Below are 18501 nucleotides of genomic sequence, written 5' to 3'. Positions count from 1 at the left end.
TTGCACAGCATCACTTATTTATATGAATCGATCAATCCATTGAACTGAGTAAAATCAGATTAGTCAATTGGCACATACTATATTATGTATCCTAACTAAGTTACCAGACCACTGTTTTATGAACACTGATAAATAATCAGCCATTCAAATCACACACTCAGGTTAAAAAACCCACCACCAGCACCACGACCCACACCACAGACTGAAAATGATGACCGGAACACAAAAATAAGAAAGAAATGAAATATTTCCACCACTTACTGGACCACAGATAAATAACCATCACAGACTATGATGCAACAATGTGAGCGCTGATCAAAAAGTGCACGGAAGTAGAGATTACCCACGATGCAACACAAGAACGAGGGGTTGTGGGGTGGGGAAGTGAATAAGAGAGGTGTGAGAATGACCATCGATCACCGGGCACAGGCACAGGCAAGCAGGCCACCAGAAATGAGCAAATCAAAAGTAGTTCATGAGAAAACACAACTGAAGAACCCAAAAAAAAAAACCAGACGGAGGGTTGGGAGGGAGGTGAAACGCGGGAGCCGCTCCGTTCTTACTTCTGCAGGGCGAGTTCCAGAGCGTGGCCGAGGACTTGGACAGCCTGTTGTTAATCACAGGCTCCGTCTGCCGCGGCAGGTTGACCGTGGAGGCCGAGCATCTGCCTGCAGAACGCAACACAGAGAGCAGAGCGTTCATACTGACCCCGTGAGTGACGGCGGGACGGGGCGCACAGCTGGAGCGCTTGGAGGGACATGCAGACTGCAGGAGGGAGAGCTGGAGGAGGCGGGCCACTCTTGCATCAACTTGTGATCATGTAAGATGATCGTACATTTAAGATGTACATTCAATTCCATACAATGCTAACAACCATTTTTAGGCACATGAATGCTGACCAAAGTAGTTAAATATTTAGATAAACTACCGTTCAAAAGTTTGGGTCAGTAAGATTTTTTAATTGGTTTTGTAAGAAGTCTGTTATGCTCGCCAAGGCTGCATCTATTTGATAGTAAATACAGTTAAAACAGTAATTTTGTAAAAAGTTATTACAATTTAAAATAACTGAATATATTTTTTTATTATTATTATTTATTTTTATTATTTTTATTTTTTAAATGTAATTTATTCCTGTGATCAAAGCTGAATTTTCAGCATCATTACCCCAGTCTTTAGTGTCACATGATCCAGAAATGATTCTAATATGACGATTTGCTGCTTAAGAAACATTTCTGATTATTATCAATCTTGAAAACAGTGAAACAAAACAAAACTGATTAATATTTTTGTGGAAACCTTGATACATTTTTTTGTTAAACAGAAAGTTTAATAAACAGCATTTATTTGAAATAGATTCTTTTGTAACATTATGTCACTTTTTATCAATTTAATGCAACCTTGCTGAATAAAAGTAATAAATTTAAAATTCTTACTGACCCCAAACTCTTTAAAAGTAGTCTAAACTAGACTATCCAGGTAAATCAGCACTATCCTACTGATAAGACCAGCATTATCACCAGCATGTGTTTTTTAATAGATGATGTTTTCTAGCATGGCATCCTGGTGTCCACAACCAGCTTAACCATAAAAAACATGTTGGTCATCCATCATTACCAACTCCAACCAGCATACTTCAAATTTATAAGTCTGATCTGGTCTTTTCAACAGGGTAGAACTGTACAAAGTGATCCAACATGGCATCACTTCCTGTAACACACTGGTTACTGAAGACACATCAACATTTAATTAGAGGGAAAAGAATAGACTTCTTATCATTTGTGTTATAATTACACTGTCATACATACAGTAGACACATCAACGCCCATCACTGTGATGTTAAAATCCCACACTAACATCTCTTTTAACTTCTTTGGTCTAATAATATGGAGAAAATCACATCTAAGCAAGAGAAAGAGATGATATCACAGTCCTTTGCCTACATACATCCATCACAGCTACTACAACACCAGAAATAAATGTTTGTAAAGAATAAAAACCATACAAAAACCACAGTAAAACATAAAAATAAACCATAGAAATGATGTTGATGCCAATGATTAGCAAGTTTTTGTTGGTGAAACCATCATAAGATGATTTTCCTCCCTCACTTTTTGATGTCTATTTGAAAATTAAAACGGATCAACAAAATCATAACCAGATGGTGACGCCTATTAACCATCTACCGCAGTAAAATCTCAGCACTCAAACGGACTGACACAGAACAAACACTGCTGGAGTCAAAAACAATATTGTGTCAACATAAGAAGTTTCCAAATTCATATCAGTATTGTTTTAGATGGATATAATGACTCTAGTTTGTCTGCTAAAGTTGTATGAGCCTGTTAGTTTTGACCAGCAACACTTACTCTCTCTGCGGGAGGTCTGGTTCAAGCCGCCGGCCCATGACCACCTCTGCTGACGGATCTCAGCCCACGTTTTTTTGGTTGACCTCTTTATGGCGGATTCATACCTCTCCTGTGGAGAAAAAGACAATCACAAGGATGAACCCTATTTTGGTTACTTTTTTCACCTAATACGAATCAGAAATTTGGTAGTTCATCAAATTTGAACTATCGACTTCTGAATTTGAGACCTAACAAGCTTTGCATTGCAATACTAACCCTAACCCTAACCCTAACTGTATGTCAGTTGCTCAATGAACATTATGTTTGCAGCTGGTTTGTCCTCCCACAGCCCCCACTTCCTGAGCACATGGCGTCTCCACACCTTATTCTTCTCCAGTTTCTGCCTCTGTTTCTCCTCCAGCAGAGCTCTTCGTTTCTCTGTCTTCAGTCGTTGTTCCTCCAACTTCCTCCTCCGCTCTTCCAACTGGCTCTCGCGCAAACGCCGTGCCTTCTCCTCCTTCTCCAGCCACTGAGCTTTCTTCGCCGCTGAGAAAGAGAAGAGAGAGAGTTTTTGGGTGATGCTACCCACTGCTTCTTATGTCCATTTCTGTCAGAGTTAACAATTACATTTCATTTAAGAATAATTTTAACAGCGAAAGTTCTCAGATCTTTGGCTAACGCTCTGGTGAGGTTCTCTCAAAAATATGAACAAACATTATTTAAGTAACGTTAACAGAACGTTCGTTCAATGTAATCTGGTCTTTAATAATGTTCTCAAAACATTAGCAAAAAACATTATGTTGATGAACCTTTTTCATGAAACGTTTTAGTTGGATGTTCGTTTCTACACGAACATTTATGTGTAACATAATGTTTGTGAAATAATAAAATGTTCTCTTAATGTTCGTATAACCGATAAAAAACATCTTTTAACTTAATGGGAACATTAGCAATTGTTCTTAGCACATAATTTTGTTAGCTGGGGTCTTCAGCAAAGGTCTTAATTTATCAAAACTCTCATTAGTGTCTAGCAGAAATGAATTAGATAAATATCTCATATGTGAATATCTTATCTATGGTTGTTTGGAAATCAGAACTAATTGTTTTACGTTCATTTAACATTAATAACCATTCACAATTGTGCAATCTCACCCATAGCTGTTGATTTAATCACCACTGAATACTTTTTATATTTATATATTTATAAATCAGTGCTTGAGGAAAAACTAAACTGCTAATAAAACAGCCTTTTTCTCTGTGTGTTCAGCAGTTTGACTTCAAAAACAATTAAAAACCAATCAAAGCTCTTTATTTAAAACCCCAAGCATGCTGAGCGGCAGCTGGATGCATTCTGCTCACAGGCCCGATTTAAGGAACACACGAGACATCACACAGTGGAATTTCCTGTTTTTCAGTCCCTCAACCATAACTAAGTCTACACACACACAGCAGTCCAGATGGGAATTGAGTTGAGGAATACAGACACAGGGGAACTGCTTCCATTCACAACATTGCTTTAGATCCATGTGGGTCGACCCACTGTATTTACTTTACCCTGTTTCATTTCAAAAGCACATCGGCTTTATAACACAGGAAATGCAGTGACTCAGTAACGAGATGAGCTGTGATTCACACAAAAGCTATATGTGAATGAGAAGCACTGAAGAACACAATTTGACTGCACACAAACATGACAAAAATCTGAACACAGAGAAGATGTGTCTGTATTTTGTTGATTAACATCTTTTTAGACAAGTAAAGTAAAAGGAAAAGTACTATGGTAATGTGTCAGTAAGCTGTTTGGACAGGGTACCTTGGTAATGGCATTTTTTACAGACAGACAGACAGACAGACAGATAGATAGATAGATAGATAGATAGATAGATAGATAGATAGATAGATAGATAGATAGACAGACAGACAGACAGACAGACAGACAGACAAACAGATAGATAGATAGATAGATAGATAGATAGATAGATAGATAGACAGACAGACAGACAGACAGACAGACAGACAAACAGATAGATAGATATATAGATAGACAGACAGACAGACAGACAGACAGACAGACAAACAGATAGATAGATAGATAGATAGATAAGACAGATAGACAGACTAGACAGACAGTCAGATAGACAGACAGAGCTAGACAGATATACAGACATATAGAAAGAGTCAGATAGACAGACAGACAGACAGATAGATAGATAGATAGATAGATAGATAGATAGATAGATAGATAGATAGATAGATAGATGACATAATAATAAATCTATTTTTATAAGGCAATATATTCACATATATTGGCAGTGCCTTACTTCTTTTATATTGCTTTTTTTACTACATAAAAATATTGTACCACAAATTTCAGATTCACAAATTTCTTTTAACATTAACTTAAAAAGTCTCTTATGCAGACTATTTAAAACTGTGTGGCAGAGATGTGGTTTGTGCTCCGAATAAGCAGACTTACTCTAAATCCAATTACATAAAACCCTTCAGTCCTTTATAAATGATATAACAATTCTGTTTTATATCCTTCAAAATAAGATGATCTCAGCCTTCACGTTAAACCACTGGTCTCAGCTGCAGTGAACCGCTAGCGAGCTAAACACGCTCACTAATCCTATTAGTTTCATGCAATATGACAGTGAGACTGCACTGAAAAATTGATTTTATTCTCAGTGCAATTCAATGTAGCAGCAATCCGGCATTACAACGCTTGGTTCGTTCTAACAGCTAAGCTAGGTTTATATCTTTGTATACACAGCATATGTCAAGCTAAGATGTTTCGTCCCAAACTACAATAAACCCTTTATGTAAAGCCTACAGCTGTGGTGCATGACTGGACTTGTCGACCCGATAAACAGCTGGCTAGACATTGAGGTTTATCTGCGTTTCTCCAGCTGAAAGTGAGCTGATAGCCAAGCAGGCTAATCATGCTAATGGCAAAAGTAATTACAGCTAATCTGAGAGAGAGGGGCATGGCTAAATGAACTGTAATGATGGCACATTTTTCACCCTGTGCCTGCAGGGATCTATCAGATAGTTAAAAGTGGAGAATACGAGACACATGCATGGATTTATGAAAGCTGCTGCACATGGGAATGATGAAATATGCATGTATTCATAATAATTTGTAGCATGGGATTGCATATCTTCTTGAGCTACTACTATAGATGTTAAAAATGATAGGTAGTTTCTTGTAACTGAGCATGAAAAAAATGCATATGAGGTATATTTAATATACTATTCCTCAACCATAATGATTTATGAAATTGTGGACAAAGAAAATTGGACACAACCAAATGAGAACAACAAAGAGCACAGACCCAAAGAGCACAGGACATGAACAAAATGGAAACGATCCACTTAATCAAATGATTGATCCTGTGACGTATCTTACCTTGCTCCTGGGTTCGCTGGTCTGCAGCAGTAAACACAAATCACAGGACATCTGTCAGTCACATCAGTTTCTACTTTACATGATGCTGCTGACTTCACCGAACATCATTAGAAACCAGTTGTATGGAAGAAAAATAATGTCAAATGTTTTTGAAATAAAAAGCCTGCTGAATTGCACTACTTGAAAAAAAAATAGGCCTTACATTAACCATGCTTGCATTTTAATGCATTGTATTGTTAGGGCTTGCATTTTTATGGGCTGAAATTCAACATGGTTGAATATTTAAGCTGTGAATATTTCAATTAAAAACATTTCAAACACATTTTCATTATTAAAAATTCAATAATCCATATTCACCTTTCATATTTCACTTCCAAAATATTCAAATTGATTAAAAATACAACCTATAATATTCAACAGGCATTTTTCGGTCCATTTTATTTCGCTTTGCAAATTCGCTTCCACAAATTCAACAGTAAATTCAACATTAACATCCAGGAACTGAAGGAAAAGCAGTAGATTACCGAGCATACTCTCCATCTGCTGTTAGTCGACCTCACCAGCAGGGGGTGCAAGCGCGTGTTGTAGACGAAGACCAGCAACAGTTAGAGAAAGCCATTCATTCATAAAATGAAAATGATTATCTGTGTCAGTATATGCGGAAAAGATGATAAAGACACAAAAGGTGTGTTTATGTTTCATTCAATAACTTCATTGTTACTTTCCCTGTGTAGCCTACATGTTATCAGCGTTCTCTACCATGAACAGGATTATAGTTTCCCTCAATACCTCATACTCAAGGATTCCCCTTCCGCCTCGGGACAAAACGCTTAACGTAGCTTAATGGACTAATACAGTGATATAAAAGACCAAACTCGCACCTTATTGGAGATGTAGGCTGTACTATAGGCTACAGGCAAGCAGATGGACTCAGAATATGAACTTAACGCACAAAGTTTCATGCAGAGCGTTTCGTGATATACTGGCACAAAATCAACACTTGATCAATTAATACTAACACTTCCTCTTCTTTTCTCCTCTCTCTCTCTCTCTCTCTCTCTCTCTCTCTCTATATATATATATATATAAAATAGTATAGTATAGTAGGCTGCCTACGTGTATTACATTAGTTTAAACTGGGAAGAGTCATAGCACTTGCATATTGTTGTCCTATTGTTAGTTGAACTGTAAATCGCTTTGGATAAAAGCGTCTGCTAAATGACTAAATGTAATAAATGTAAAATTGGCTTAACATCGGACATTCGCACATTTAGGGACCGTCTCCAAAGTTGCATAGAACATTATACACATTTCTAACTTCAATAGCAAACTTTAATTTATTTGAATCAAAAATCCAAAGGGTGCGCATTATGCTTGACACTACATGAACACTTTACAGTTGGTTTTATGACTGTAAGTCGTTCTATTCAAATGCTATCGAAGTTAGAAACGTACATACCAATGTCGTATATTTAGAGACGGTCCCTAAATGTGCGAATGTCCAACGTCAAGCCAACTTTATGCCAGTCTATCACTGGGAAACGCTCAGCATTAAACTTTGCGCGTTATTCTAAGTCCATCTGGAGCTGGACTTGCGTTTGGTTTTTAATATCACTGTATTAGTTATATTAGCTACGTTAAGCGTTTTGTATGTCCAGCAGGGGAATCCTTAAGTATTGAGGGAAACCCTAATAGCCTGCATGCAGCACATCGGCATCGCCACAATATAAAGTTAAGGCAACTAAACAACCAAGAGAAATATATGTCAACCTCAAAAATGTAACATTGGATCTGTATATCCGCATCGGGGAATAACATTATAATCTTGTTCACGGTAGAGAAAGATGCTTTTAGGCTACACAGGAAAAGTAACCGTGAAGACACTGAATTTAACATAAAACCGCCTTCATAATAATCACAAATACACTTACATTGCTGTAAATGAGTTTTATGAATGAATGGCTTTCTCTAACTGTTGCTGGTCTTCGTCTACAACACGTGCTTTTGCACCTCCTGCTGGTGAGGTAGACTAACAGCAGATGGAGAGTATGCTCGGTAATCTACTGCTTTTCCTTCAGTTCCTGGATGTCAATGTTGAATTTACTGTCGAATTTGAACCACTGAATTTGTGGAAGCGAATTTGCAAAGCGAAATAAAATGGACCGAAAAATGCCTGTTGAATATTATAGGTTGTATTTTTAATCAGTTTGAATATTTTGGAAGTGAAATATGAAAGTTGAATATGGATTATTGAATTTTTAATAATGAAAATGTGTTTGAAATGTTTTTAATTGAAATATTCACAGCTTAAATATTCAACCATGTTGAATTTCAGCCCATAAAAATGCAAGCCCTAAAAATACAATGCATTAAAATGCAAGCATGGTTAATGTAAGGCCTATTTTTTTTTCAATTAGTGCAATTCAGCAGGCTTTTTATTTCAAAAACATTTGATATTATTTTTCTTCCATACAGTTGGCTTTGTATTGGCAGTTAAAGTTGTATTAATTACAAACTGTTTCACATGGTAATAGTGTAGAATTGAGTTAACTATTATTTGGCTTCACTTTGTAGTCTCAGTAGTCCCTAATTATATATATTTTGATGTACTTCAATCGCTACTAGATAGATGTTTTGTGTTGTATAACCACATCATTAGATCTACAGAGCAGGACAGAAGTTGTGTTTATAAAGCCTCACCCAGATATTTGGCCCGTTCCTCTCGCCGCTTTTTGGCCTGTTTCTGTCGTTGCTCTGAACTCATCCCATCTGTTGAGAAAAAAGCAGATTAAGCTTTAAAATGTACTTTTCACAGCTTTCGAATTACATTAAAGTTGACAATGACATAAGAAAGTCGTTTGCAAATAGTTTTCAAGTGTCAATACCCAAGAAGTAAAAAAAACTTAAAATGTTAAATATTGTAAATATTATAAATGTATATTATAAATATACTATTTTAAACATACCATATTCTTATATTATAATAAATATAAAAAAATAATAACATAAAAAATGTATTTAAAAAAATTATAAACGATAGAACAAATACAATTCAGGTAAATAGTGCATCAATTATTCAAGTAAACATTCATATATATAATATGTGAAATATCTTTCATCTTTGCTTGATTGTTAGATATAATATATAATATTAATGCTGACACAGTGCTGTCACATTTTGAAAGAAAAGCAGGCCTGTCATTTAAATTAGCTGAATTTGATTGTATTTTATTTGATTGATAAATGGCCACATTTTGGCAGTCAATCGCTATAATTTATGTATAAAGATACAGTAACAAAAACAAAAGCTACAGTAACAAAAACCTGTGTGATTCTAAGGATTAGAAGATTTAAAAAGGCAGCATAAATGACGACATTCTAAGTCAACTTTAAATGTAAAATGCTTCAAAAAGTGTAAAGTATGGCGCTTTTAATCTGATGGGAGCCGGTCGACATGATACCTAAGACATATGCTGAGTAATTTGTCTCTCAAGCTCCCCCTCTTCTTCATTTCTCTTTCCTGGTAAATTAGAGGCTTGTAACTGACATTTTCCATTTTCTTCCTGGCCTCAGGAGTGAGCTGATTCAATCAAGATAAGAGTGACTCCGGCTCTTTAACTGCAGAGATGGTTTAACCCACGGCATTGAAGAGAAATGTGGCGAGTCACACAGTCACAGGTAAAGGATGCTCAATTCAATTAAGACGCATACAACAGTGTTTCATCTATGAATTCTTCTTGTTAAGCACGTCCTCCTTGTAATGAAATATATATGCAACTCTTTCCCAGTGAATCGAACTGTTGCTATGGCAACCGGTCTGCCCCGCGCCCACCATCAAAAGGACTTGACTAAGCCTTATACACTCGAGACTGTTCGAGAACACTCAGCGAACCTTCCCCAAACACACTCACCCCAAGAGTTCGCTCCCTGCTTTGATGCACGGCCATGCCGGGTTTCCACGTCTCGCCCTCTTCACAAACAATGACTTGGCTTGATGCCACGACCGTCTGATTAGGACGAATTTAGAAGGGTCTTTAAAAAGTCAGTCTGGTGGATGTTCACATGCATGAGGTCAACAATGCCGAGAGCGTATAGATGGATTACTCGAATACGTTTTCTCTTTTATTCTTCTGTTCATCCTTCTACTATATGAATTTTGTAAATAAATGAGTCAAAGTGGTAGTTGTGTAGACTGTTAATGGAGGGACAGAAAGCTCTCCGATTTCATCAAAAAGATCTTCATTTGTGTTTCGAATATGAACGACATGAGGGTAATTAATGACAAGAGTTTCATTTTTGGGTGAACTGTCCCTTTCACAATCACGCGCACGCCATTGTAAGTCCACAAGACCGTAATGCATATGAATGGACATATCCAATAAACCAATACCAGAAAGCTAATGAAACAGTTTTTGAGACACATTCTCAGTACCTTTTTTTGCCGGTGGGTTGGGACTGGATCCGGGTGTGCTGACTCTTGCGTCAGATCTGATTGGTTCTGTTTTTGAGGGAGGGTCTGTTATGAAGGATGAGTCTGTGACCGTTGTGTCGTCAGCTTTCAGGATCTCACTGTCCAGCTCATTCTCGTTCTGAAGAGTGCCACTCGTCTCTGGAGGAGATGTGAGAACTGAGAGGAAGAGAAAAAAAGAAAATGATTTATAATGAAGAGATAAAACTGAAAAGAAACTGGAAACAATGCACTTTCAGCTAATCTTAGCCTGATGTCACACAGTCTGAGTACAAGAACTTTAGCAAGAACTTCAAAAGGAATTAAAGGAATTAATTCTGAAAGGAATTAAAACTACAATCATGCTTTAAAAATGGATTTACCAGGGTAACAATAGTTTCCAGCAAAATACTATTCTCGTCATTTGACTAGCCATTACTATTATAATTGATGCACTTTTCAACATTGACACTGTTATTGAATTGAATTGAATTCCAGAATATCACTGTTGTCTTCTAGCTGCTTTATAACTGAACTGAATTTGTTTCATAATTGATTAACTTTGAAACATTGACACTGTTAATGAACTGAACTAAACCAACATTGAACTAAATTGAGCTGAATAATGACACTATTGTCTTGTGTAGAGCCGCATTACAGCTGAATCTAAAGTCGTTTTTATAATCAAATTTTGCAATATTAACAGTTATTTTCCTGTTTATTACAGTGAAGCTGCTTTGAAACAATCAGTATTGCATAAAGCGCTATATAAATGTGACTTGACTATCATCATTATCATAAAAATAATAATATATATTTATTTATTTATGTATAATTATTATTACATTATTTTATTATTGTTATTAACATTTTCATGTTTTTTTTAATCATTTTCAATTTCTTTATGAGGGAAATATAGTGGGTTAAATAAATACCACGGTTAATTTTTGTGTGCAAATTTACTAAGCTTTTTGTTAATGCTTTAGAATAAAGAAACAAACAAATTAATTATAATTTTTGTGTGTTGCTAGGGTATTCTGGGTGTTTGATAGAATTAACGGACGGTAGGTGCTAGGTGGTTTCTTACTAGCCAAGTCAAAAAAGCCCTCCCTGATATTTTGGTCTCTTGTGTTCCTCCTTAAATCTCTATGGGACGTTGTTACATGTTACATCATCTGCAAACTGTGCAAAGCAGTAATCATATGCAGATACTGAAACTATGGTTACCATCATCAGGATATATATTAAACAACAACATGATCTTCAGCATAATTCCCTGACGACTACAGAACAATTTTAAGGACTTGTGTGTATCAACAAAGAATTTGCAGGAATGTTAATACAGTATTTTGTACGTGTCCAGCATGCAGACAGTATCAGATTTTCACCTAGATTCACAGTGCAGAAATGAGCTGCGCTTTCTCGCTAGCAAAACACTTCAACCCCATTAATAGGGCATTAGCATCCTGTTCACACTTTACTCATACGTAAAATATGCTGTGATCTCCCTCCCGCAGGATTTTCACAGGAGAAACACAGCAGAGAATCATTAGCCTCTTGTGGATCTCTTTTCTCTGAATATAAAGGTGTGGATGAGGCCAGGGGAATCACTCGCTACACTAATGTAAATATCAGCAGTATCAACATGCACTAGCCAAGCCACTTCATAGGGTCTTTAACCACAGGGCTACACCTTTCAACATAGTGCTTTCATTAGTTAAATGCAAGTCTTAAACCCTCCCCCATCCATCATAATGGATTTAGTGGCTTCTGGAGGATTAAACCGAATGCTATACTGTATAAATCCATGACTGCAGCCCCTCAGATGAGTTTGGATAATCGTGGCATGAATGTAATTAAATAACAGGATCAGTAGTGACCGCTCATTTAACAGCTGACTAAATATATTTATTGTCTTAATATCAGATGCAGAAAAGAGCTTCAGACACTTTGAAGGTCCGCTTGCGCAGTGAGACCCGCTGGATTGGATATATGAAGGGCAATTAAAGAGATGGTGGTCTCGAGTCAACAGCTTCATCTCGGTTTCAAACAGACAATATATGTAGCAAAAAAGTCATTGCTAAAAGTAATTTTTGTTTGTAACACGGCTGAATGATGGGTACATGAAGAAACCATTTGAAAAAGCATCAAACGCTTCTATATCATGATCAGTACTGGAGGTAGTAGCGCATTATAAGTAATGTGAGTTATATAATCAGATTACTTTTTTCAAGTAACTAGTAAAGTAACGCATTATTTTAAATTTACAACAAAATATCAGAGTTACTTTTTCAAATAAGTAACATAAGTTACTTTGTTTTCCCATTTATTGACTGACACCTCTCCTGTCCCCATGTCTAGACTAAATGTGATCATGCATTTACTCTTCTCACTCGCACAAAAACAACTGCTGTGTCGTATTCTTCTGCCATCCAGAATGGCAGCACAGCTGAATGGTTTGTTCGAGCTGCGTCCTCTACTGTGCAGGCGTGAATTTGCACAAGCCCAGTCCAGGGGAGAAAAGTAACACAAGAAGTTACGTAACGCTTCCATAAAAGTCACTAACACAGTTAGTTACTTTTTTAGGTAGTAATGGAATATTGTAATGCATTACTTTTAAAAGTAGCTTGCCCCAATACTAATCATGTTCAATGTCAAATTTTTGCTCCACACCAAAATGATAGCTTATATCAGGGTTTCCCATGAGGGAGAACTGCAAGTAACAAGTAGAACCATTTTTGTGATATATTTCCAAGTGAAAATGGATATTCAACAAGAAAAAATGTTGTATCATAAAAAGTAAACATTGAATACCAGAACTGATCAGGAATCGTTCGCAAAAATGTATTAATAAAATAACTTAATAACAAATTAAATCAATGATTAAGAAATGCAAATTAAAATTTACTACATGGAAAAAAAAGCATTGTAGTCAAAGCCGATAGCCTCGTGGGCAGCACTCAGACAAGCTTCAGGCGTCCCAAGTTCGAGTACCGGCTCGTGGGCCTTTCCTGATCCCATCCCCTTTTCTCTCCCACTTCGCTTCCTGTCTACTCTATACTGTCCTATCCCAAAAACACACACACACACACAAAAAAAAAGCTGCAAAAAAGCTTTTGTTAAACAACTACTTAAAAATTAACTGCTGACCCTGTGTCAATCATATCTATTGTGTCAGACCAAGTCCAAAATCATTATTTAAATGTTTAACAGTTGACTAGCATCTTGACCTCTGACCTCACAGGGTAAACATGAGGTCAGCATGTATATAAACATCCTGTTTCGATTAGAGGACACATCTGTGTTTCTCCAGTTGTTTCTGGGGTCGAAGAGGCTTGTGTCTTTGACTGTGCAGCTGTTGTCTTCTTAGGGCAGACCTCATGACAGGAAGACAAAAAGCTTGATTCCCTACAGAAGCAACTGCTGTTTAGAAGTGGAAAGAGACATTCGCTGAGCTTTGCTACTGTAAATAACTCAAGAGTAAAACATATGCCATGAAATAAAGTGCGCTGTTAGCAATTCGACCCCTTACAAACATTTAGCCACGCATCAAAGTCCAATGATAAGTGCCAGCTTCCCCTCCGTGCTCTTTTTAGAGGGAGTCAAGTTCCCATGTTCAGTCTGTAAAGGTTAGCAGCAGGGCAATGTCTCACCATCGAGACCAAGGGGACAAACTGTCTGCATTAACAAAGAAACGCCATCTGTCCCGGGAAAGACACAGAAAGTGTGCCATTTTTCTTCTGCTTAGAAACAGACATGCTCACACTAATCAGATGCTAAATTACTCTAATTTGGAGATGGAATTAATTAGTACTTCACAGAAGCAATTAGGCTGGTACATAAAGCATGTTAGATGTGAGATACCATAAGCAGACACTGATTTGTTATCAGAAAAATACAGCAAATTTAGGACGGGGATTTAATGTATCGGGAAATCTTTCAGGACGCCTACTGATCGCCAAAGTCAAAAGTTCAAATCTTCCTCACGAAAACAGGAGCAGCCTCTATAGTTATGATTTCCAATGATGCGTTAGACTTCCACAGAATTTGCGCAATTACCTACGATATTTTAAAGTACACATAAAGTGGGTAACATGGGGGCTTGAAGTCATTTTGAGGGGCGAACCAACGGTCTTCTTTACACTGTTGGTTAGGGCTGCATGATTAATTGAAATATCAAATAAATGTTTAAAAAAACTGAACAAACACAAAATTGATTGTACTTTTAGGGAAACTAAGTGAGAAGTTTCATCTCCCCCTGGCTTAGTATCCTTAAAAACAAGTTATCAAAATCAGAATATACAGTGGGAAATCATTTTGACTGGATATGATTGGATAGTAAAAGTTGGGTTATAATACATAAAAAATAAATAAATAAAAAACAATTAATGAAAGACTTATTATTGAAAACTGAATTATTGAAACCTCATTAATAATAATAATAATAATAATAATTCATTACATTTATATAGCGCTTTTCTCGGTACTCAAAGCGCTTTACATAGAAGGGGGGAATCTCCTCAACCACCACCAATGTGCAGCATCCACTTGGATGATGCGACGGCAGCCTGGATAATGCACAATCTGCGGTGACGATGCTAGTTTAACAGCGCTGTGGTATGATTAATTGTATCAATTATAATGGTTGATTCATGTTGTCTTATTCACCCATCAGCATGGCAACAGGAACAAATACGAAACCTCCTGAAATGCACTAGGAAAATGTAGAAAAGAGGTTGATACCAAAGTTTTGTGAGCCTGAAAGAGAAAGAAAAACTGCATGTGATCCAGGGATGAGACAATGTTTGGGCAGAGGGACAAAGAGATAAAAACAGCAGTAAACCCCGAGACTAAAGCATACACAGGGTTTAGGACGTGTCTGGGCAGATCATCTGAGACACAGCGAAGGAAAACCTCACTACAGTGACGAGAGGTCTGGCGTTTGTGGCAAAAAAGAGAAAGATCTCACTGACCGAACAGGCTTTGTGTTGCAATACATTTAGTGTTTCAGAGAAAAGGCCACAAGGAGGAATCTTCACCCTGATAATGTGATTCATGTAAGCAGTCCTATAGTCACAGCAGAGGGCATCACTGTCTCGGCAGACCTGACCGCAGTGAGCTAAACACACACACCTGTGTATGAGTGTAAAAGTTCACGTGACGGGCAGACACTGATCTGCCAGGTCCACTGCAGCCCGATCGAGTTTCACCTCTAGCTCACAGTAAAAATAGACCCCACAATCCCTCATCAGCCATAAAAGGAGCTGAAACTCTTTAAAAATATATAAAAATATATATAGAAATGCAAACTATAAAAACTATATCTTTCATGCAAAACTCACAACCATGATAGGGTGTTGTGGGTGGTTGCCAGGGTGTTGCTATGCATTGTATTGCTATGTATTGCTAATACGTTGCTAAAGTTGCTATAAGTAGGTGGGGCAAGGTTGTTATTGTTAACTATAAAACTATTAAAACATTTTTGTTAATTTAAATGAAGCAGAAATAAAACAATATATATATATATTAAATGGAAAAAGTTAAACTGAACCCAAATTAAGTTGCAGCACTAAAATTAATAAGTGGAAATCAAAATAAGAACTAAAAAATCTAAATAAGAACTAAAATAAAATGTACAAATAAAAAATATATTTTTTATAAATGAAACCATAATAGTAATAAAAAACAAATAAAAATGACAAAAGCACATAATAAAATTACTACAAATTAAAATTAAATGAAAAAAATAAAATACTATAAATAAAAGCTAATGCAAAATATTTATAAAAAATATAATATATGTCTCAGGTCTCTCCTTCATTGTCAGTCTTTGTGTTTTTTTTTTACACCAGACATAATGTATTCATCCACCAGGCAAAAAGCACAAGTCTGAAAACTAAAAGAAGGCATTTTCTAAACAGGCACCATAAAATATGGCTCTTTCAACTATAAATATAACAGAAATACAGCATCTGAACAAAAGTCACACGACACTGTTTTGGGTCCTTATTGGAAAACTTCACAAAGTAAAGGGGAACTTCACCGCTAGCAAAAAGGTCTTTCAGTAAAACTTGGCAGCCGGTAGAAAGGCGAAAACATTTTTGTAATCTGTGCTACCTGACTAGAGAAAACAGAGGGAAAAAAGTTTTTGTCTTCACTTTTGCCAAATAGGTAAAAAGAACTTCAACACCCATAATGCACTGGGCATGTTGCCGTCCAAGGCCACCAGTCTGCTATGGATATGCTTACCAGTCAAATAGTGCATTGCTTGCTTTAGTAGGAAATACTTCTTAGCAACTTTTAGTCATTATGGTGTCGAGACTGTCGACTTGTATTGTTCCCATGTGCAAGAATTCAAAGACTTATTTTCAGTTTTCAGTGAAGGAGTGAAGCGTGTTGTAGGCAGTGGCTAAAGTTTGCAAAGAATCGTAAATATGAAGAGAACACCGTGACAGAAAATATGAAAAACCTGTGTGTTTGCAGTCACCATTTCAAACTGCATGACAACGAACACAGTGTTTTAGGCCAAATGAAGGAGAAAAAACGTGAGATGTTTCTCCTAAAATTCCATAGGAGAATAAAAATAGAAATTAGACAACTAATGACATAGGGCTATAAAATACATAACTCAGACCAGTTATTCTTTACTTTATGAAAACATTTGAATATATTGAAATCAAGCAAAACTGAGCACAATTTGAGATCTCTTCAGAAACTCAAGTGAAGACACTGTCCATTTGCTCTCCATTCAATCTCACTCCTATCTAGAGGGAAAAATCGACACATTAACAAGATCCTATGCGTGTTTTTTCCTTTCCTACACGTGGTTATCTCTGAAAACCCTGATGCTTTAAATACACAGCTGTTAATGCACACAGTTCTGTGTTTTTTGCACTAGTGTGAAGGGCTTTACAGACACAATGGTGTGAAGTGGGTCAGCGGCCCGTCCATGGCAGAGGGAAGTCACAAGGCTGAGTGGATCTGGGTCAGTCGGACCTCAGGCATGTGTGGCATGCGTCTCTACAGTCTGTGTGGATGGCAACAGAGAACAACACAGGCACACGACCGTCAGAGAGCAGCGGCGCAGATAAACAAGCACACAGAATATTTCTTCTACTGTTTACACTTGAAAATGCCACAAATACGTATTGCTAATAATTTAACTGTACGTGTCCTGCAGCTGATAAACTTCATTTCAGTCTTTCCACATGGATCATTCTCAGGAAACGCTGTCATTTTTGCCTATTTGTGTCACAGTGACTTAATGCTGATCTAATTAATAAGATCACACTGAGTCACAATATTTGTCAAATTTAGTACTGATTAGAAAATAATGCAAAATAAATAAAACAAATAAAAGCTTACACACTTCTGCCCTGTTAGACTCAACTTGGAGGGGAAAATCATTTTGTTCATCATTTTTTTCGGGACAAAGAACAAAAATATTGACTGTGAAAAATGTGATAATATTTGCTAGGTTATTATTAACTATTTAGCATGACCTCCAGTCACGCATGTAAGCATGTTTGGAGACAAAAATGATATACACTAGAGTTTGAAGTTTGGGGTCGAGAAGATTTATCTGAGAAATTAATACTTTTACTCAGAATGGATGCATTTATTTGATTAAAAGGGACAGTCAAGACATTTATAATGCTACAAAAGATTTCTATTTCAAATAAATGCTGTTCCTTTGAACTTTCTATTCATCAAAGAATCCTGAAAAAACATTTGTACCACGGTTTCCACAAAAGATATGAAGCAACTGTTTTCAACATTGGTAATAGTCCGAAATGTTTGAAAAATGATCATATTTGAATGATTTCTGAAGTATCATGTGACACTGAAGACTGGAAATTCATGTTTGCATCACAGAAACAAATTACATTTTAAAATATATATAAAAATATATTCAAATAGAAAACAGTAATTTAAAATTGTAATAATATTTCACAATATTACTGTTTTTACTGTATTTTTGATCAAATAAATGCAGCCTTGGTGAGCAGAAGAGACAAAAACTTACAAACCCCTAACTTTTGAAGGGCAGTGTAGGTTATTAATATTAAGTGATACTACCAGAATTTACTCCATTCAAATTACTACTAAGTAAAATTAAATACTAAGAATTTACTGGTAAATATATTAAAGAACAGTCTATGAATAATCTTCCTGAAAATTTCAGGAACGAATAGCACCATTTCTTCAGAATGACCCAGTTATACTTCTGATACAGAAGGAATAAACATGTAAAAATGTGTATATTTGACGTTCCAAACAAAGCTGGAATATGACATGAT

At 36.4% G+C, this 18501-nt stretch overlaps 1 protein-coding gene across 4 annotated transcripts in view; it reads right to left on the bottom strand.

Moving 5' to 3' along the window:
* map7d1b (MAP7 domain containing 1b) overlaps positions 1–18501 on the bottom strand; it is a 40758-nt gene that overhangs the window by 11645 nt on the left and 10612 nt on the right. The window contains exons 2-7 of one of the 4 annotated variants that reach the window (XM_082185534.1): positions 10187–10381; positions 8455–8523; positions 5755–5775; positions 2728–2891; positions 2367–2475; positions 564–668 (exon numbers count right to left, since the gene is read on the bottom strand). In XM_082185534.1, the coding sequence (XP_082041660.1) occupies positions 564–668; positions 2367–2475; positions 2728–2891; positions 5755–5775; positions 8455–8523; positions 10187–10381 (663 nt within the window). The remainder of the gene's footprint in view (positions 1–563; positions 669–2366; positions 2476–2727; positions 2892–5754; positions 5776–8454; positions 8524–10186; positions 10382–18501) is intronic. The other 3 variants (XM_082185536.1, XM_082185535.1, XM_082185537.1) reach the window with 3 other exon arrangements.

The sequence above is a fragment of the Leuciscus leuciscus genome (assembly GCF_965113295.1).
Source record: "Leuciscus leuciscus genome assembly, chromosome: 12".
Classification (NCBI taxonomy): Eukaryota; Metazoa; Chordata; class Actinopteri; order Cypriniformes; family Leuciscidae; genus Leuciscus; species Leuciscus leuciscus.
This window is presented reverse-complemented; position numbering and strand designations above follow the sequence as displayed.